Source organism: Pseudorasbora parva, chromosome 7, assembly GCF_024679245.1.
Source record: "Pseudorasbora parva isolate DD20220531a chromosome 7, ASM2467924v1, whole genome shotgun sequence".
In the NCBI taxonomy this organism is placed as follows: Eukaryota; Metazoa; Chordata; class Actinopteri; order Cypriniformes; family Gobionidae; genus Pseudorasbora; species Pseudorasbora parva.
Genome location: NC_090178.1, coordinates 31,816,140 through 31,839,005, shown reverse-complemented (window position 1 = coordinate 31,839,005; position 22,866 = coordinate 31,816,140). Strand labels below are relative to the sequence as shown.

The following is a 22,866-nucleotide window of genomic DNA, read 5'->3' as shown; positions in this document are numbered from 1 at the left end:
ATGCCTCTAATCAGACAAAGTGCAGGACAAATGAGATAGACAACCAGGGTGATGGAGAGAAAGACAGGCAGAGAAGACTTTTCATAAATCGCATTTTAATTTTCCAACAAAATCCTTCAAAGAACATCAAATTACATTCATAATTTCTTATCACAAGTTATTAGAAAACATTTTTTAAATCACTATTTTTTTAAATACAATATTAGCTAAATTATAAGGCTTTTATAATGTGAACATTCTCACCTTTACACATTTGGCTGTGAAAATTGTCTTTTATATGCTGTAAAATAGTTGGAAACATTTCCACACCTAAAAATGGTGTGATCTGCCCAGGCCGAGGAGGAGAAACTCTCTCACTCTTTGATAAAGCACCTAAGTAAAGAGCAAAGGACGAGGGCAGGAATACCTCAATTAACCAGAGACTGAGATGAGCTTAAACAGAAGCCCTCAGGAGCAGTGCACACAACACTGACCTGAGATCAGAGGTTAAAATACTCAAAAAATACAGAGGGAATAAACTTTTATTCTTCAATGATTTGAAAAAAGTTTGATTTGAAAAAAACTTTTTTTATTCAATGATTTGAAAAAAGTTAAAGTAAATAATCAAACAGACATTGTATTTAAGGATTAGTTCACTTGAAAATGAATATTTACTGATATTTTACTCACCCCCATCTCATCCAGGATGTTCATGTCTTTCTTTCTTCAGTCGAAAAGAAAATATTTTAAGTTTCAAAGGGGTTCGAAGGGCTTCCCAGATGAGTAATAGGGTCTTGGGAAACGACTGCTCATTATAAAAAAAAAGAATAATAATAATAAAAAAAAGAAGTATATACTTTTAACCTAAATTGCTCATCTTGCGCTGCTCTTATTGTGCAATCACGTCGAAAACATCACAATACGTAGGTGGAAGTTGCCTACCGCCCAAGCGAACGTGCGAGGACAAATACATGCCCTTTACCAAAAACACTCCATCTTCACCTTTAACATCACCCGACATTTACCTATTTATTTTTGTTATTGGCCGTTTGTATTAGTCTTCGTATGTGCGCTTTGTAAACACGGGGCGGTGCTTCGGCCTACATCTAGTGTGCCATTTTTGACGTGATTGCGCAAATCACTGGCGAGCGCAGAGCATCACAAGGTGAGCATTCGAGGTCAAAAAGTATATTAATTTTGAAATCTTTTTGAAAATGACAGAGCGTTTCACTAGATAAGAGCCTATTCTTCAGCTGGGATCGCACAGAGCCTCTGAAGCCCTTTGAAACTGCATTGATTTGGACCATCAACCCGTTGCTTGCCATTGAAGTTCATTATCTGAAGAAAAATCCTGAAATGTTTTCTTCAAAAAACGTATTTTCTTTTCGACTGAAGAAAGAAAGACATGAACATCTTGGATGAGATGGGGGTGAGTAAAATATCAGGAAATTTTCATTTTTAAGTGAACTAATCCTTTAACTAGCGTATGACACTTCATTTGTTATTGGACATTATGATGTAACATTTTCTCTTTAAAAAGTAAAAGTTCACACAAAAATTCTGTCATCATTTACTCACCCTCATGTCATTCCAAACTTGTATGACTTTCTTTCTCTGGTGGAACAAAAAAATATATTTTCCTACTGTTCTTTTATAGAATGACAGTTCATAGTTCATGACCACGACTGTGAAGCTATACATAGAAATAAAACTATTTGGGCTAGATGCAAGACATGAATATTATAAGCAAATAGTGACTTAAATATGAGATTATTCCTCACATAAAGATGTAATATAACTTTAGAAGACTTGCATAAATCATATGAATCACTTTTATTGTGCTTTTTCTGGGAGTTTGACAGACATGGTCACAGTGAAGTGCACTTTTTAGTATGCCAACCTGGAATGTTCTGTAGCATCACCCTGCCTGGTTCCCTCAACAAAAGTCATTAGAAATTTTTCATTGGTTTTTGGATTATGCCAGAAAATATGCTTTGTGAACAACAAGTTTGATTCTTACATATATTTTGTACATCGCCATTTTGAAGCCTACATACAATCAGCAGCAAAAAAAAAAGCTAAATGTAGGCTTTAAAGTAAGGCCGGGGACACACTGCAAGCGTGTCGTGAGCGTCTCGGCTGCGTGGCGTGTCCGTTTTTATTTCGGCTCCCATATTAACCGGTTAGCGCTTGCATACTGCCTGCATCAGCCGCGCGGCTCACGCGCGGTCCGAGCCGCGCGGAAAACGCGTGCATGCTTCAAATAGAAGAGTCGCCTATTTTTCACGCGACACGCGAGCGTGTTGGAAGCGTTTCTAGGCAAAACTGCATAGGAAAAGGAGTTTATATGCCATTTTGACACGAATACATATTAATAAATGACATTTTCATGTGTGAAAGTCTTTAGGTTAACATATGCAGATATAGGCCTACTTGTAATAACAAAAAACAACATAATTATCGTTTTGAAATATTAAACCTGTCAATACAGAACGAAATATTCTGTAGCCTATTTTGCCATCAATGCCAAATATATGTATGGTCAATAGGCTACTGCCGACGTTGTCTTTGCTGTATCAATAGGCAATATATTTATATTTAACATGAAGTATAGGGCTTCCCAGCAGCAGCAGCGCCGCTTCAGACACGCTTCTGGTGTGCAAAGACAGAGAAAACGCTGCGCAGCCGCCCCGCGGCTGACACGCAGCAGAAACGCCACGCTTGCAGTGTGTCTCCGGCCTAATAGTTCACCAAAACATGCAAATTCTGTCATCATTTACTCAAGTTGTTCCAAAAATGTAAGAGTTTATTTCTTCTGTTCAACACAAAAGATGATATTTTAAAGAATGTCAATAACTAAAGAGTTGTGGGGCACCATTGACAGAAGTCAACGGCTACCGTCAAATGTCCGGTTACTAACAGTCTTTAAAATATCTTCTTTTGTGTTTAGCAGAACAAAGAAATGCATTCAGGTTTGGCACAACTTGAGTAAATGACGACAACATTTTAGTTTTTGGGTAAACTATCCCTTTAAATGAACTATACCACCACAGCCACATGACTTTAACATCATCACCCCAAATTCTTGATTTAAAATCTACAAGTTGGAAAGTTTGAGTTAAAATATAGTTTGCAAGAGCATGAGTATAGAGTGAGAGCATGAGTCAGGTATATGTTGTAGAATAAAATCGTTTCTTGAGCTTATTTTGACCACAGACCTTATTTCAGACATTTGACCAAAAACCCATAAAAAATAAACCATTGACTTCAGAGCGATGGAACTAATTTCTTGGATTGAAGAAAGAAAGAACTGCTGGAAAATTTTAGGGTTCCACAAAAAACAAAGTCAAACAGATTTGGACCGACCTGAGGTAAATTATATTTCTATAAAATATTTATTTTAAGTATTTACCAAATGAACTGGAATCTATGGGAATTCATTTCAGTCAGTAGAGACTGAGATCATGTAAAATGATACATTTGGTTCTTTTTATAGGAAATGGTGCCACCTACAGAAAACTGACCAAATGTAGTGTAAGAAAGTGTGATCCGACATCTGATACCTCAGATGTCAAAGATTTGACCGTGTCAGCCAGGGAAACTCCTAGGAGATAAACACAGTCTCATTATGATATGAACATTAAAGGCAACAAAAGTTTACACATGAATAAACTCCACTGAAGTGGATCCTGTTTACTTCTAAACCCTATTGTAACACTAGAAAGTTTCCATTCATTGTTGGGGAAGCCCTTTGAGTGTCGGTGTGAGAGAGTTGCAGTGTTCCAGCTCGCTATGACACCCAATCCTTCAATACATCTGTGTGTGGTTGCCAGGATACACACACAACAAAGAAGGTCACAACTTTCAATAATGGGGTCCCATAACTTTCAAGAATAGAAAGGTCAGCTATATTTGAGGTGTGTGTATGTGAGAGGGGGAGAGGGATATAAAGAGTGCGTTAGTGTTGAAATTTAAGGTTACGACAAGCCTTGTGATGTTATGAACACTTAACAGGCATGCTGTACATGTCAAAGGTCCAACAACACCACACTACCCCATTTCCAATGACTTAAATTCTGTGGTTTCCCTGTGCAAGAATATACAACTGAATTGGTCTTTATATAAATTGTTATGCTATGGGGCTGTAAATTCTTAAATCTGATTGGCTGATGAACATTCTAAGCTATGCAATTATTTTCAGGGAAACACACGGTTAAAGTATTTCCCATTCAGTCAGTCACATTCAAAGTTACGTTGATACTGACAAAAAAGTATTGGGGGTCTCGCATGGGTCCCCAAAACGTCAGTATCGACGTCACGTCTCTGTTCCCTCCTTCAGAGAACGAGGGTTACATCAGTAACCAAGACATTCCAGGAAGGTCTTGACCGCATTACATGTCAATATCACTTTGTCAAATGATTTCATTTATTTCAAAAGGTCCTTACAGCCAACAACACCAAAAGAACCAAAACCCACAATGACACTGACCAAGAAAATATATTAAACAATAGGGTAAAAATGGCAATTTATTTCCATGTTTTTTCAATGTTCGTGTAAGTTTTACTATGTACCAAAAGCACATACTTTCTCCCACACACACACACTCGAACAGGAACGTGTAATTGATGATTTTATCAGTACATTTTTTAACAGTTCAGCAACTTAAAAGCTACATGACATTTCTCACCAGCAATGTAATAATGGCGCTGTTTTTGAAGCATATAAACTTACAGTTTTGCTATTAGTAGAGACGCTGTTGCCAAACACTTTTGAGAGCAGGGTATCTGCAGGTTTTACCAAGTCAAATTTAAGACTTTTTAAGACCTTTTTAAGACCATTATGAATAAAATTTAAGACCTATATTGCGCAATAAAAAAACATGCATAAGAAATCCAGAATCACTCAATTACTTAAACTTATATTATTTAATTTATTTTAAATTGAACAAAGTATTAGTGAACTTATTATTCATAGCTCAATCCCACCAGGATTAGCATATATATATTAGGACTGGGCAAAAAAAAATTCGATTTTTCGATTAATCGGTTTTTAAAATCTGGTCGATTCAGAATCAATTCTCAAATGCCATGAATCGATTTTTTAAAATATTTATTTCCGCTAACATTGAAATCTAATTACTAGTCTTCTCCACTAGATGTCACCCATTTGCCTTGCGTGATCTTACAAAGGAGCAACAGGCGCACATCATTTATCCATTCAGTGTTTAAATGGCAGCTTCCGGTGCGTTGTCGACTTTTATAAAGCTGAGGTAAAATGCTGTAGTAATACTAAAAATCTGCGGAACCATTTTATGTGACAACACTCACACAGCCGAGCGCGCACACACACACACACACACACACACACACACACACACAGCCAATCACACAACTGCTAAAAATAATTACATACACGCGAATGCTTGCCTTGCATTAGGATCAAACTTGAGCAGTCACTTAAGCACGTACGTTAGCCATTATAGACATATTCAAATTATAGTCCATATACAGCCCAGGATCAATAATTCAAACCCTATTAGCTTATATTATAAACAGATTTCCTCTAATAATAGTTAGTCCACAGGTATTGTTGTCCGTTACCACGACAACTACTCACCCATAGACTAAAAAAATAATGAACGCATTTCTCATGTATGAAAAGTAAATTTGCACACATGAGCAGCAAAATTGCAAGAAAAGCTTGTCGTGTACTGAAAATTTCTATAAAAAAAACATCCAATATCCTAGCTTTTTATGTTTTAGAATAAATAAATCAAAACATCCATAAAATACTTCTCAGATAAATTTTTTAAATAAAGTTGCATCAAAATTGTATTTAACAATTGTATGGATTTGAAATATAGAGTTGCGTTCTGTTTTAATGTACTCAGGTGTACCTAAAATAAAAAGTTTAACATATATGATTGTGGCTCTTCATTTCTTTTTAATTACCCATTTATGTTCACTGTTCTTTTTTATAAATACCTATAGTATTTATTAAATCTATATTCATTTGAGTTGAATCGAAAATCGAATTGAGAATCGAAATTGAATCGATTTGAGGACTTGTGAATCAAAATCGAATCGAATCTGAACATCTGAATCGATACCCAGCCCTAATATATATATATATATATATAATTTTTTTGTGGTGGTCACTTTCATACATTTTTATTTTTTCATAATTAGGATGCAACATTAACCATATTATTATGTTAGATGCACAATGATCACACATGGCAATAAAACTAACAAAATGCATGAATCTTGTTTGGTAGGCATATTACAAAGACACAAAAGGCTGTTCCAGTAGTGCATATCTATCTTTAATAACACGATCGCTTGGGGTGGGAAATATGACCAACATCTTAAAAGTAAACCACAGCAATAAGCAATTGCTTAATATAAGTAAAACGTTGTAATTACGTAATCAAGTAATCGGTCAGTAATAAAATATATACTTATAAACAAATGACAATAGGACAAATAAATACAACATTAAGATGCATACAAAGAGGAACACTCCACTGTTTTTAGAAATAGGGCTTATTCAACTTCTTTTGGATAAACCCCATTTAGATATTTTGACAAATGCATTTGTCTCAGTGCATGCATTGTTTTAGTTTGGCAGGGTCGCCGCTAGCTTAGCTTAAAATGCATTTCCCCACATATCTAAATGTAGCAAAGTAGAATAAGCCCGATTTCTAAAAAAGTTTGAGTGTTCCTTTAAGTGTAAGTGCTGTTTCCCCGTTTGTGTTGTTGTTAAGTTATATTAGTTTGCTTTCACTTTGTGAGCTTAATGCCCAGATCCAGTACTTACTGGCAGTTCCCAAACGTTTCAACTCAAATCAGGATATAGACATATGCATAATGTGTATATTTGATCGTTCAAGAGTAACGTTAGGCTAATGAGCCTAAAAATAACACATTCAATACACTCGCGCGAGCGCTGACAGGCAGCAAACACACACAGCCTGACATCGGAGTTCGGCGTTATCACTGTTATTAACTCTATTTAGTGCAATCGAGTATATTATACTTTTATGTTGTCATTATGCAAGATGGTGAGAAAGATTCGCGTTCACGATCGCGGAACTGCAAGAACCGTCAGACTCAGCTGAAGAATAAAATCTGTTTTATGCGTCTGTGGGATACGATCAGAAAGAGGCTCGTGCCAATAACACGAAAGGTGATTGGCTGCAATACACGTGGCATGCTTGCCTAATTTGTAGTTGTAATAGAGCGAACAATAGTTGGTCTAGCGAAAGAAAGAACTACAAACACCACGGAACAAACACACACACACACACACGTGCGCGCGTGCTGCGGGAGGTGAGAGCGTTTCAATGAGGTTGCGTTACATGGACGTAGGAAAATTAAGACTATTTAAGACCTAGAACGCAATGCTTCCGCGAATTTAAGACTTTTTAAGGCCTTATATTTTGATTCTGAAATTTAATACTTTTTAAGACTTTTTAAGACTCCGCGGGGACCCTGGAGAGGCGCATAGACTCACACACCTTAATCTCTCTCTCTGTCTCTCTCTCTCTCTCTCTCTCTCTCTCTCTGTCTCAAACACATTGATAATGTTCTTCTCTTTCAATGGAGATGGGGTGTGAAGGAAGCACTGGTTACAGTGAGTGAGTTTGGAGGGTTGGTTTTTAATTGGTGATGTGATTTATTCAAAAATGTTTTTTGAATTGGGTTTGTAAGAATACAATTTAATATATTTATTTGGTGGTAATGTTAATGTGATTTTAATTAGGTGTTAATGTATTTTTTAATAATGTAAAATAAAGGGTTTGTAAAGTCAGTCTCTCTCGCTCTCTTTCGCTCTCCTCTCTAATAACTGCATTAACCTGCCATCAGTGGCTCAAGCCTCTGTTACTAACTCTAAAATTACATTTTGGAACTAGCAATTGAGGCGTGGTATGATATGTGTAAGAAATTCATGTCCAAGAAAGTCATACACACAAGCATTTCAAGTAGAAAACCTAACAAATTTAAATTATTATTAGAAAATAATGCACACCTGAGGTGTAACGCCCACTCTGCTGCATCAATTATTCCTTTCTTAATGATATTCCAACTGATATAACTCAAATGTAAGACTGCGTGTGTGTACAGTACCTGTTGTTTGCGGTCTGAGGCCGGGTCTATGAGTACGTTGATTAGGCTGGGCATCTCTGTGTTTTTCAGACTCTCCTGTAGTGCACTGCGGAGTTCCTCCACCGATCGAACCAGATACCCACGACCCCCAAACGCACTCATCACCTGCTCGTAACGTGCCTCTGGTAGCAGTGTCACTGGAGGTGCACTAAGACACACACACACACACACACACACACACACACACACACACACACACACACACACACACACACACACACACACACACACACACACACACACACACACACACACACACACACACACACACACACACACACACACACACACACACACAGGTCAGTCTTATAACCACCATTTGATACCTGCTGTTCAATAGAAATAAAGCTTATTGACAGCAAATAAGCTAAATTAACTAAATAAAATACATTAAAGGTGTAATGAACTGGCTTTTTTATTTTTTTATACTGTTGTCTGAGGTCAACTAATGATGTTTGTAGGGTTTTTACATTCTAAAACATCATAACTAATAAGTAATAGGCTATTTTCTACACTGGTTTTGAGGCTTTCTCCAAAACGCTGAGTTTTGATGGGCGTGCAGCACTAGAGACTTGGTAGTAAACTCCCATGGCTAGGATTGGATAAGATTTGCATATTTATTGATCTTAAGCTCCCCAGTCAGTCTTTATCAAACAAACACAATGATTTTTTTCTCATCGACCCGTGATTGATTGGACTATTTTTTTTGATATTACACCATACCTCTCAAGCCATTAAAGAATATCATAATTTCATAATTTGTTTAAATTAGTTTTTAATTTGCACTAAAATGTAGAGACTGTAAATTAATATTACATAATATAACATTTACTTCCACAGCCACAGTCCACAGCCCTTGATCTAGTGAACCGTTGTAGTAAAGAATGTAGGCAACTCTGCTTTAGAAGCAACACAGAACATTCCTTAGGCTCAATACTCACATGGTGGTCATGTCTCCCATCTGTTCCATCTCCTTCCATGTTTCTGGATCCACTCCACTGTAGATGCCATTGTTGTTAATTACTATGATGATTATAGGCAGCTTATACCTATTCAGAATTAAAAGCGAGTATTTCAGAATTATGGTGAGGCAGAGCAAACAGAACCATTCTAAAAGTATGCACATCACACAAACATCCTGTAGATAAATAATGATTAGAATGAGGCATCATGATGTATATTTCACCTGCACATGGTCTCCACCTCCATTCCAGAGAAACCGAAAGCGCTGTCTCCCTCTACACACACCACTCTCTGAGCGCTCTTTTGCGTCTGCTCCAAAACTGCTGCGGCAATGGCAAAGCCTGGACCCACCCCCATAGTGCCAAAAGTGCCTGCATCTAACCTGTCCAAGACACTCAGATTACTGCTCTGGATAACATTACAATACAACTCAACATTTTATAGAGCTACCTAGTCTCTGTATTCTTTACATTTCCTTCCCAGAAAAAGATAATAAAAAAAAAAACTTACAGGAGTAAATATGTCATACGGCATTTATGTAATATGTCATATTGCAAAAGTTGTTTTCTCATGATCAACATAATAAAATATGTGTTTGTGATTTAAACATGACAAAAGTTTTTTTGAATGATCAAGTGTTTTTCTTGTGATTTAAACAACAAAAGTAGTTTTTTTATGATTCAAACATAAAAGTTTTTTTTTTTAATCTAAACAACTAATGCTGTTTTTGTGATCTAAACTAAGAAAAGTAGCTGTCTTATGTTAGTCGTTACCAAGCGGCAATCTCCCCCAGTTTCTGTTGAAGCCAATACGGAAGTAACTTAAACTGCAATTAATCGACTGGCCACAAGGGACAGGATCCAGAAGGGAGCAGAATCTCATTGAGCCCCATGTTAAAATTCCCAACTTTACAGCAGAAAAAACATGTTTACAGCCTGGTACAAATTGTGGATTTGGTCTATACGGCTAATTTTGAAGTGTAAACCGCCTAGCAGGGTCCCGGGGGATGGTCCCGCATGAGATTTATTCATTTGTTTGTTTGTTTAATTTTACAAAATGATCTTTTGTGGTATCATCCACACATGCGTTGATAACATAACTGCAAAAAATTAATAGCCTAGTTAACATGTTAATGTTATGATGTAATTGTATTTTATTTAAGCACCTAAAAACTTACTAGTTTGACAGAATTGTCTTAATTAAAATGCTATGATAAGCCAAACTAACTACTTCAAATTTTCTTATATTGAATATGGTCTTTCTGTTATCTTTTGGAATATCTGAAAGCCAGGTTTACCTAGTCTATGTCATTATTTAGCAGAACACATATTTTACTTTTTTTAATTCAAGAAGCTCCTCTTGATTGTAACGTATACTTGGCCTTATGAAAAAGTAACAAAGCGCTTGCAATTGTTTAACTATAGCATTTGTTACAATAATAAGGTACGACCATTGGTGACTCCTCAGTACAATGCTAAGGCCAATGTTAACCTTTTTCTTTATTTTTTTATATCTATAGCATTTGTAATGAAAAACACCAACACACATTTAGAAACTATAGTTACAACCGTCTCCTCTTTTCATCTCATTCGTCTTTTTAGTTCATGTGGCTGTTCTAGGTCATGTTCGACTTTCTCCATAGTGTTTTAAAGCAGTAAATTCTCAATAGAATTAGCATTTTATCAACAACATCAGGAACATATGTTGCTCTCGCGCAAATCTTATCACACTTTTGGAGTGCGCTGGTGAGCAAAACGCACAATTATAAACCGGGCTTCAGTTATCTATCATATGGGAACTCAGAGCTTATAAGAGCTCTGAATGCACAATGTATACAATTAATTAATAGCCTGATTCTATGTTTCCATTAACCATGGTAGGTTATGAATATTGGGGAGGCTTGTACTTGCTTGTTTTGGTTATTGGGTTTTTTTCTTCCTCCCCACATCCATCACAGACAAACTATTTCCGTATTTGAAATGTCAAATCAGAGCATCTTAAAATTTGCCTGTCATGACAATCAGAGCACATTGTTTTTTCTGTACTCTGTTTTTGTATGTTTATAATTCACAAAGAAATATTCACTGTTGATCATTTCAAGATCTAGATTTGGACAGCTATAGAGTGAATACTGATCTAGGGATAAACTGAAATAAAGAGAGTATCATCTGACTTGTATAGCTGTGAACAGGGGGGCAGAAAATGTCTCTCACCTGTGTCGTGGGAGGTGATTGAGCAGCATGGTACGGCCGATGTCCATTGTGTTCGCTCCCTCACTCACTATGATGCAGTCTTTGGGCAGGAGCTCAGAAATATGGTGGAATGCTGTGTAGTAGTTCATGGGCAGAGTGGACTGGAGAGCAAGAGTCTGTGGAACACAATAAAAATGGTTCATTTAATACTATAAATGCTAAATTCACATTGACATGTTTACAGAAAGCTGAATGATTAATTAAAAGCAGTTTTCATTGTTCTTCAAGTGTGTTACTGGCACACAAGCTCACCTTTGATATGTGAGCATTGGCAGTCATTTTGTCCCTCAGTGCCGCCCACCACTGTGAATCAGAACGAAATCTCCAGGACTCTGACCTTACAGTCTCCAGCAGCTTTAAGCCAAGTAGAAAAAGATGATTTAAGGCGCCAATTCATGGAAAACATGCTTTTCAATCATATTAAACTGCAAAAATTAGCGCACAAACAGATTTGGCCATCCATTTATACCCATCAACACTGATTTAGTATTCTGTAATAGTGGACAAACTGTCCCTAATTTCACAGGCAAAGACATTACAATAAAAACAGAGGTTCTTTATATAGAGAAGCCTTATAAGTATATTAAAAATGCTACACATTTTTATATTAAGAGTCAGAAAATAAACTAAAAAAGTCAAACTAAAAGTATATAAATGCATCAAAACATGCTGGATTGCACTAGAAAAGTGGGAGTCTCTCACAGAGTCTATAGAAAACATACTCTTTTTCCAAATTCCAAATGATTCCTAAATCCTAAGTTAGGTGCCCTAGAATGAAAAATTTAATTAACCATGCCATGGTGAAATAATAAGAGTTCAGTACATGGACATCACATACTGTGAGTCTCAAACACCATTGCCTCCTATTTCTTATGTAAATCCCGTAAAACAAAAACACCAGGGACAAAAAAGTACTTCTCAACATAAACCCAACAGTGACGCAAGCGTTGGGGATCATTTATTTGCACACCCCCAACATTTGCATCTGTCCAAACATGTGCATTGTCAGGCAGAAATGACAGTAACTGGGACTGCAGATAAACAAACTTCTCTCATGGACACACTTCATGTTCCAGGCTGTGCAGGAGACTTTTCTACCCTTCCCACAGATAAAAAAATGTCAACAGTCATGGTTCATGAAGAACGTTGAGAGCAGACAGAGCCCCATTATCGTCAAATATCAAAAGAAACCTCGTTTTCGCTTTCAAGGTAGTAACATACTAACTATTGGCTTTTAATGTAATGTAATATTGTTTGTATGTACTTTATAACAGCGCCTCAAAAAGGTGCAGATTGATTTGCCCTGAAAAGTTCCGCAGTCATAACGCAGTGATTATCATACCTCTGAAATATAACTTAAATACAGTAAAGTTACATGTGCAGAATACATATACTTACTTAAAATAAGCCTAAAATGCAAAATAACATGACCAATTAAGGATAGAAATAATTATTTTCAAGCATAAACATAAGAAAACTTTTGAAGTAAAAACAGTAATTTATATAGTACAGGCTAAACTTAAATACAATTATGCAATATATTTGAATAGTTTTATTTATCATGATTGTTTTATTTTTGTAATGTGTTTTTGTTAAGTCATGTTACAATATTGTTTTAAACTGCTTATTTACAATGGTTAATAGCTTAACTGTTTTAAATTGTTTGTTTGTTTTTTATTGTATTAAATCCAGACCAAAAATCCTAATAATCAAACTGAATCATAGTGATTATTAATGTAAATAATAATATAGGGACTCCACAACAGCAAAAAACATTAAAAAAATTATTGTCCCCATTTTGTAACTAAAATACAACAACAAATGAGATTTTAGTGATATTTTGACAACTGAAATAGGAAATGTCCCCAGTTTCCATTTCAGAATTATGGTCACTGTTTTCAATACATTAGTTTGAATCACTAAATTTAGTGATGATAAATATTTGCAATAAATTTAGTCATGGATTGTTATCATCTAAAATGTTCGAAATAGATAAAAAAAATTCCAAATGTTAAAATTTTGTATGTGTTTATCCGTTCAAAAGTTTAATAAACCAGACACGGATGGCAGTGCTCTGTTTTAAGTCATTTAAAAAAAAAAAAAAAAAACTTTTCGCTGGTAAGGGGGTACTTGGCTGAAAAAATATTTTACAGGGGTACGTCACTGAAAAAAGGTTGAGAACCACTGGTCTAGATAACCCAAGATGCTAGTACAGTAACAATAGGAAACACCGAGTGCCATACCAAACTAAATAATGTGTCTAATGACAAAGTTTTATTGGGGTTTTCAGATCATCCGCGCGTGAGAGCGAGAACTTGCGTGCATATGGGTGCCAGATTGGACATGTTTAGGTAAAACACCTATTTTTTTCAACTTTTTTGTATACTAAAAAAGTATACAAGTTTCTTTTCACTGAAAAGCTCTGTTTGGGGGATTTAATGACTGAAATCTGGCAACCGGAAGCACGCAAGCTGTTTCTCTGGATGATCTGAAAACACCAATAAACAAGTAGGCTGCATTTTATCAATCTCCATTTGAGATGTTCTGCTTAAAGTGTCATTCAGCCGGTCTGTGTTCTGTCAGGTCGGTCAGGACTCACAAGCCACTTTACTGAACTGCTGTGAGCTGCTGAAATAAGCCAATCAGAGCAGAGCTCAACATTAATATTAATGACTCTTCCAAATGAGGCAAAAACAGAGCATTACATCCTAAGACAATTTATAGGGTTGTAAATGGACCTGTAAAACTGTATCTGGACAATTTTTGCCCTTAAATAAGCCAAAATAACCTCTATGTAGATATCAGAGAACAATTTAACATATTGTTTCAAATCATTCTAGGGCGCATTTAATAAAATCCTAATTTCTAATATGTACCACTTAGGTACTAATATGTCTGCCTTCCACTTTTGGCACTTTTTGTACCTTTTTTCCTGAGAGTATAGGATGTCATGATTCAGATAAGGGTGCAAAACCTAAAATTGTGCTTTATGTAAGATGGCTGAGGTGATATTGTAATTTACCTGGCTGACCACAGCCCTTATGTCTCCAAGCAGAGCAGATGCGGCCCTCACATTATTACTCAACTCCTCAGCACATAGATCCACCTGAACAAATTCACAACCACCATTTAGTCATCTTAAAGACTCCCTGTGGTGAAAATCAAGTGTTTAATGTTGTTTATGTGTTAATGTTTTTAATATGCTTTCAGATATACCATGTGTAAATTCATACTTCCATTCCTGAGTATTTTCTCCTTAAAACTGCAGTGTAACAATAACAGTCTCACAAACATGGATTGAAGTCTCCCCTGTTTCCTACCGTCACAAACATGTAACCAATCCTTCAATGTGTGGCGTGCTTTTCTCCACTGACTTTCTATGATGTTCAAATTGTTTCTAAGTTTAAATCAGATGCAGATTTTTAGAAGGCAGCTGTCTGAATCTAAAATGGCAAACAGGAACATGGTTTGTGTAGTACTAACAATACACCATTAGCTGTTTGATAATGTAGTCAAGCCAAAGGCTAATCGTATCAATTACGGTTATGTGTCTGTACATAAAGAGCTTTACATAAAACGCATCACAATTCTGATACATTGACTTGTAGATGACCCTGTATAATTTCCTCTTTCTCTTTTTCTGAATCAGTTTCTAGTTCAAACATGGCTGAACTAAACCAATATTTACCCTTGCCATTGTGTAGCGTTTGCTACAGTTGACCAAGTGGATCAGGTAGTCTGAGCTGGTGAGAATGAGGAGGATTTCTCTTTCTCTCCCCGAAAACTCTAGAAATGGCTGTTCATGCGTTTGTTACATCGCGTCTAGATTACTGCAATTCTTTATATTGCGGTATATCTAAATCTCAAATTGCACGACTTCAGCTTGTCCAAAATGCTGCTGCCAGATTTCTTTTAAAGCGTCGTAAATATGAACATGTCACTCCTATTCTTAGATCACTTCATTGGCTGCCGATTTGTCAGAGAATAGATTTTAAAATTCTCCTCTTCGTCTATAAATCCCTTCATAACAAAGCGCCCATCTATCTATCTGAACTCCTTCACTCCTATACTCCTTCCAGAAGACTCCGTTCTTATGATCATGCTTTGCTGGTCGTTCCACGCGCTAGACTGAAGCGTAGAGGTGAGCGTGCATTTGCGGTAGCAGGGCCTCGATTCTGGAATACCCTGCCATTAGAGACCAGGCTGGCCCCTACCCTGTCTATTTTTAAGTCACTGTTAACTGTAAACTTTTCTATTTTCTTTAGCGGACTGATTACCCTGATGTGTTTGACTTTTAAAAGTAGTGCTTTTTATTTTTTTACTCTGTTTTGGTTTTATTTTTATGTATGTATGCTATTCTTGACCTTCTGTAAAGCACTTTGGTCAGCCTGGGGGCTGTGGGAAATGTGCTATATAAATAATATTGAACTTGAACTTGAGGATTTGTAGAAAAGCTTTCTATTTCAGATAAATACTGTTCTTTTAAACTTTCTATTCATCAAAGAATCCTAAAAAAAGTTTTACACAGAACTTAATATTGATAATAATCATAAATGTTTTGTGAGAAGCAAATCATAATATTAGAATAATCTTGTGAAAACTGGAGTAATTATGCAGAAAATTCAGCTTTGCCTTCACAGGAATAAATTATATTTTAAAATACATTCAAATAGAAAACAGTTATTTTACATTTTAATAAAATTTCATTTTCATAAATGCAGCCTTGGTGACCAGAAGAGACTTCTTTAAAAACATTTTTAAAATCTTACCACTCTCACATTTTTAACTGGTAGTGTATATTTTCCAGTTTGTTGTTTCTTTGACACTTTGTATTTTTGATTTTGGAGTTTACACTGTATATATCTTCATGCCATCACTTGTGGACTTTTGTGTATATCTTTGGTGCTGTAAATAAATCGTACCTTGTACGACAGTCCTAGCAGCTAGAGCAATCTTTTTTTTCTCACAAACCAACCCTCACACAACTAACCTGAATGATCTTCACATCTGGACTGAATCTTGGTGGGAAACCAAAGTGCAGGATCCAGTTGAGTCTGGCACCCAGCAACACTACAACATCAGCCTGCAATAGAGCTCTAGAACAGAGAGATGGCCATCATATCCTTCAGTTCCTCTAAAAAGAGATTTGGATAGAAGATCATTTAGACTCATACACACACATACCTGGACCGGGCTGCAGCAACACAGTTGGAGTGGTCATCCGGCAGTACTCCTTTCCCCATAGGTGTGGGAAGGAAGGGGATTCCAGTCACCTCCACCAGCTCCCTGACCTCTTTCTCTGCTCTAGCATATGCCGCACCTGCACCAGATCACAGCTCAACACTGCATGCACATCATTGCTTCCATTTAGCCTAGGTTGGAAGATGCTCAAACATCTAGGTCATTCAGCAATCAGTTCACCTTTGCCCACGATAATCAGAGGCCTCTGAGCCAATTTGAGCAGCCGGACAGCCTGTGTGATCTCCCTGCTGTCAGCCTGACTCACTGGAGGAGCAGGACAACAGGAATCAGACCTAAAGAAAAATTGAGAACATGTAAAGCAATGCGACTGTGCATATTTCAAGATGCAAAAGAAAAATCATTAATAAGTGATCATCACATCATAAACTACGGTTAGTCAAAGGTGACATATCTCCCCATTTTTGAATGGTGACCTATAATGCCCCATTTTTGAATCATGCATGTATCTTGTATTGAGCTGCTACTCCCCACACAGAAGGGCGGAGCCTGTTCAGCTCTCCGATACTCTGCCAAAAACTAAACGTCTGTTTGATTTTTATTATAATCTTTATCGTGGTCACGCTCATGTGACATTAGAGTTCTTCATCATGCGTTTCAAAGCCATATCGGTCTAAATTTGTGATATATGGTTTTCTGAGCGCACCCATCCAAAGCATACGCACGGAAAGCTGTCTATCAGACGGCGTGTCCCGTGAGTATTAAAATAAGTTCTCTTTCACATCTTATTGCGCTTAATCTGTCAAATACACACAAGGTTATGAACACACTAATTTCACATAAACACAGTCAGTTATGTCTGTGAACATAAACAGCAAGTAAAGAAATCACATTTTAGATTTGTGTATAAAAGGACAACTCCGGTGAGAAATGAACCTAGGGGTAATTAACAGATGGTTACAGACTAGATCGTTCTCTGTGATGCGTTTTCATGGAAATTGAATGTAAAGAGTTGTATCTCTAAAAACAGATTAGCTTATAACACTAGTCTATGGGGCACCGGGTAATAAAATTAAATTGCTAGTTAATACGACTAACAAGGCTCAAAATAGCCTGACACTAACACGGCAGCATAATGAGGGTCTTTACATGCAAACCAAAGCATTGAGAAGTTTGTAAGTGTACAAACAGTTTAAAAAGAATATACTTTATAAACACAGTGCATTACGCATTCACCGACAGACGCCACCTTGGAAAACAGTCTCAAATCGTCGAGCCACGAGCGCTGTTCTAAGTGATGAACTGTGACTTGGAATCTCATTTGGTCCGTTGTTTCCGGAAGAAAGCACTGAGCGCAACAGAGAAAATAAATCAATAAAAAAAAAAAATGTCCATGTTATTACATTTCACAAACTTAATTCCTATCGACCAGCTCACTTAGAACAGCGCTCGTGGATCGATTCGATGAGACTGTTTTCCAAGATGGCACCTGTCGGTGAACGCGTAATGCATTGTGTTTATAAAGTATCTTCTTGGTAAACAGTAAACTGTTTGGACACATACAAAGTTCTCAATGCTTCGGTTTGCATGTAGGGACCCTCATTATGCTACCGTGTTAGTGTGAGGCTATTTTGAGCCTTGTTAGTGGTATTAACAAGCAATTTCATTTTACCACCCTGTGTCTACCCTGTGCCCCATAGACAAGCGCTATAAGCTAATCTGTTTTTAGAGATAAAACTCTTTGCATTCGATTTCCATGAAAACGCATCCCAGAGAACGATCTACTTGGTAACCATCTTAATTACCCCTAGGTTCATTTCTCACCGGAGTTGTCCTTTAAAGTGAAGGCAGACTCCATCAGCACTCGTGGGTAGGGTCCGTACGATGTGATATCACATTACATAGAAACTGCAAATGGCTTATTCTGAGACATTGTTTATGATTTATGGGGAATAAAAAAGGAGTGGGTTGATTATTAACATCATAGGGTCATTGCCGACACACATTCATGTTCAAACACCAAATAAAAGTGAATTTTGCATAACAGGTCCCCTTTAAGAAGCTCATCATTGCTATGATTAAGCTCACCTGACACTGGTCCGGTCTATTTTGGCATTCACCATGTCTCCAGCTATGTCTATGTAACACGCTCCTGGACGGCCGTAAATGCTGCTCCTTACAGCCTAAAAAAACACAAACAGAACATTAACTGCAGAACATTGTACATCGTATATTTCACCTACATTAAAACCATTTAATTTCAGGACCCCATGAAATGTTTGACAAACTTAGGGCAGGGCTATTTTTGTATTATTTATATATATATAATTTATATACACTCACCTAAAGGATTATTAGGAACACCTGTTCAATTTCTCATTAATGCAATTATCTAATCAACCAATCACATTGCAGTTGCTTCAATGCATTTAGGGGTGTGGTCCTGGTCAAGACAGTCTCCTGAACTCCAAACTGAATGTCAGAATGGGACAGAAAGGTGATTTAAGCAATTTTGAGCTGCGTTGCATTGTTGTTGGTGCCAGACAGGCTGGTCTGAGTATTTCAAAATCTGCTCAGTTACTGGGATTTTCACACACAATAAAAGGGAAAAACATCCAGTATGTGGTAGTCCTGTGGGTGAAAATGCCTTGTTGATGTTAGAGGTCAGAGGAGAATGGGCCGACTGATTCAAGCTGATACAAGAGCAACTTTGACTGAGTGTCAACTCGGTTGACACTCGTTACAACCAAGGTAATCAGCAAAGCATTTGTGAAGCCACAACATGCACAACCTTGAGGCGGATGGGCTACAACAGCAGAAGACCTCACCGGGTACCACTCATCTCCACTACAAGTAGGAAAAAGAGGCTACAATTTGCACAAGCTCACTAAAATTGGACAGTCAGTTGGAAGACTGGAAAAATGTTGCCTTGTCTGATGAGTCTCGATTTCTGTTGAGACATTCATAAACAGAATGAGAACATGGATCCATCATGCCTTGTTACCACTGTGCAGGCTGGTGGTGGTAGTGGTGTAATGGTGTGGGGGATGCTTCCTTGGCACACTTTAGGCCCCTGAGTGCCAATTGGGCATTGTTTAAATGCCACAGCATACCTGAACATTGTTTCTGACCATGTCCATCCCTTTATGACCACCATGTTCCCATCCTCTGATGGCTACTTCCAGCAGAATAATGCACCATGTCACAAAGTTCGAATGAAGCTTTCTTGAACTTGTCAATGAGTTCACTCTACTAAAATGGCCCCCATAGTCACCAAATCTCAACCCAATAGAGCATCTTTGGGATGTGGTGGAATGAGAGCTTCGTGCCCTGGATGTGCATCCCACAAATCTCCATCAACTGCAAGATGTTATCCTATCAATATGGGCCAACATTTCTAAAGAATGCTTTCAGCTCCTTGTTGAATCAATGCCATGTAGAATTAAGGCAGTTCTGAAGGTGAAAGGGGGTCAAACACAGTATTAGTATGGTGTTCCTAATAATCATTTAGGTGAGTGTACACTACTATAGCATTTTTTCAGATTTTAGAATTTTAAATTTGTAAAATTGCTAAAAAAAGAGATTAATTTCAAAAATGTATATCTGCTAGAATGAGCCCAATCTCCTTGTACCGTGTATCTATATTCTATAGCACAAATTCATGCTTTCATTTTGCATGCTCTTTAAATGTAGAAATCCATGTACACTTTATTCAGTTTTTTAGAGTACATAAGCACTTTCTGCATGCATTTGATACAAAATATATAATATAAATTCTGCATACCAGATGCACGTAAAAGATTACTTTTGCAAAGCAAGAGCACGCCAAATAAGAGCATGAACTTGTGCTATATATGTGCAGTGCCAGGAGATCATGTTGGCAAGTATCTAAGCATGTTTTTTGTTAATATCATATAGATGGGCTCAAAGCTGATAGACGTGGACTATAATTCATAAAACAGAGATTCACAATTTACTTTTTCAACTACAGCTGGTATCATCTCAAGGCTGCTTGCTCGAGCAGAAAACTTGCTATACAAACGACAAGCTTCAACCTGATGAGAAACAAGAAAAAGAATATCAGCGGTGAAAGAGACACTAGAAAATAAATACAAATGACTGTTTTAGACAGGAACACATTAAGCGCATATAAAAATATGAGATGAATCTCTAATTATTGACTGAATTTTTGAATGTACCGACAGAGCATGTTTCATTTATCAGTCACCAAATGCTGTTTATCAGTTGCTTAGTGTATCAAATCACTATAAATACTTAGATACCAAGGCAAACATATCCCATCGACCGTACCTGAGGGAACTCCTGAAATGCTCCTGTGGTTTCTTGGTTCCTATCAGATGAGCCACCAATGACAATGACAGGCCTGTAATTTCAAAGAAGAGAAGAAAAGATAAAAATGGCCCATTTGAGGTCAATTCCCTTTCATTTTAAGTTAATTCGGCAGTGTGGGAGCTACCAGCAGTTCATGTTAGCATTGGCCATTCCTCCAAGAGCATGAATCAACCCAGGTCCAGACACCACCAGGCACACAGCTGGCCTAAGGAAAATAAATTAATCTTCAGCAAAACAGTATGAGAAAAAAAGAAGAAGAAATGAATTGAAAAAAAGAATTTGAATTGAATTTGAAAAAAATGAATTTGAATTTGAAGAAATGAATTGTCCTTATTCATACCATCCTGTCAAATACCCAATAGCAGACGCAGCATAGCAGGCCTGTTAGGAGATAGAAGATGCATGTAAACACAGACCCAGACAGTCTTCATTGTAATAAGATAAGGACACGTTTAAAATAAAAGTGGAAAGACGGACTGCCTTACTGCTTGTTCATTGCGCATGCCCACGTACTTGATGCCCGCTGCTTGGGCGGCCATGGCCACCTCGATGATAGGCACCCCAACAATGCCAAACATGTACTCCACATTCTACAAATAAAGTTAAATATAAGAAAAGACATACCTAATAGACATATTGAATATTCGTTTTAATATTAAAATGATTTCTGGGAATCCAAGGCACAATAAAAGAAGTAGTGCATTTAGGCCAGGGGTTTTCAAACTGGGGTCAGGGTGAACAAGCCACAAGAGAGGGACTATTGAAAAGTTAAGAGAAAACAGTGTAAAAAAATTATTTTATTTTTTTAAAAAAATACAAAAATTAAATAAAAAAAACAAACAACTAAACTTGCCAGAACAAAAAAACTGAAAACATAAAATTATTTAAAATAATAAACAAATAAGCATACACTGGAGTAAAACATGTAAATAATAAAATATTGAATGATTTAAATAAATAACAAAAAAATAATTGATTAATTTAATAAATCTGATTAAAATAAGCTGATTAAAATAAGTAAATAAAACTGATTCAAATTAATAAATGAAACAAATACACACACTCTATAATAAATAAATAGTAATTCTACACTAGGAAAGGGTTGTGACCCACATCATTAAAATATGATTTATTTAATTTTTAATCAAATTGTTTAATTTCAATTAATCTTTCACAATGCTCATATTTGGGTGTCTGTGACATCTAAAAGTTTGAAGCCCCTGATTCAGGCTACTGTAGTTGTCACGGATTTCTTTCTTTCTTTTATCTAATCATTTTTGAACACACAGTGAATTACAAACAAATATTAATATACATATTTAGCTCAATGCCTGGTTTAGTGTTTGTATCACGGTTTAACACACAGCTCTATTGCGCATGCGCGGAACCTTTGACACACTGTCCAAGTTCAATAGTACAGCAGGCGATGCAAAGAACATTGTTGCAAAGAATAACAACAACAATGTAAATAAAATACAAGTTTATGACTAGGTGCTATGGACAAAGGTTTTGAATAGATAGCCTACTTTGCAAGATTATTTCATTTAACTACACTTTTTGAAAAGCATCCGGCAACTAAACAACAGACCTGAGATTTGAGCGCCGCAGCGATCAGCTGAGCTCCAGTCACCTCATCCATAATCACCTTCACAACACACTCATTTCACTCAAATACAGATATCAAACTGCTCTTCTTTCCAGCTTCTTTCCTGCTGCAGCTGCTCTGTCTTCTTCGGTGGTTATATTAAAGCAAAAATCATAGACAGTAAAAGAAATGGACACAGCGACCCCATTGACGTCTACGGCGAAATAATGAAGTCAACCTAGGGGCACTCACTTCCTGATGGCTGAGCGAACTGCGCAGGCTCAGACTGAGCTTGACGACGTAGATGTGACGTGAGCCTCCTGTCTGACAGCTGTGAGTCTTCTAGTAGATGTGGAAAGCGAAAGC

At 36.9% G+C, this 22,866-nt stretch overlaps 1 protein-coding gene across 5 annotated transcripts; it reads right to left on the bottom strand.

Moving 5' to 3' along the window:
* Positions 1-75: 75 nt before the first annotated feature.
* Positions 76-22,666, bottom strand: hacl1 (2-hydroxyacyl-CoA lyase 1). Of its 5 annotated transcripts, none has more exons than XR_010906468.1 (19): positions 22,504-22,666; positions 21,401-21,505; positions 21,256-21,296; positions 21,040-21,120; positions 20,874-20,946; positions 20,540-20,617; positions 18,651-18,745; positions 16,785-16,897; positions 16,548-16,683; positions 16,354-16,459; positions 14,386-14,469; positions 11,616-11,717; positions 11,325-11,479; positions 9,335-9,493; positions 9,090-9,197; positions 8,110-8,296; positions 3,504-3,583; positions 1,558-1,593; positions 76-372 (listed from the first exon to the last, which is right to left on the bottom strand). XR_010906468.1 is itself a non-coding variant. In XM_067449067.1 (19 exons), exons 1-17 carry the CDS (start codon positions 22,552-22,554, stop codon positions 3,551-3,553), a joined length of 1,707 nt encoding a protein of 568 aa, XP_067305168.1. In that variant the 5' UTR covers positions 22,555-22,666; the 3' UTR covers positions 76-372; positions 1,558-1,593; positions 3,543-3,550. The 5 variants fall into 5 exon arrangements, 4 of the variants coding, with proteins under 4 accessions (XP_067305168.1, XP_067305165.1, XP_067305167.1 ...); XM_067449067.1 differs by having other exon boundaries at positions 3,543-3,583; XM_067449064.1 differs by lacking the exon at positions 1,558-1,593.
* Positions 22,667-22,866: the final 200 nt, after the last annotated feature.

Coding starts and splice junctions, on each gene's coding strand:
- hacl1 (XM_067449064.1), bottom strand. CDS start 22,554: ATGGATGAGGTGACTGGAGCTCAGCTGATCGCTGCGGCGCTCAAATCT. Junction 18,746..20,539: donor TACCAGCTGTAGTTGAAAAA/GTAAATTGTGAA, acceptor GTGTTTTTTTAG/GCTGTAAGGAGCAGCATTTA. Junction 16,684..16,784: donor TCTGATTATCGTGGGCAAAG/GTGAACTGATTG, acceptor GATCTGGTGCAG/GTGCGGCATATGCTAGAGCA.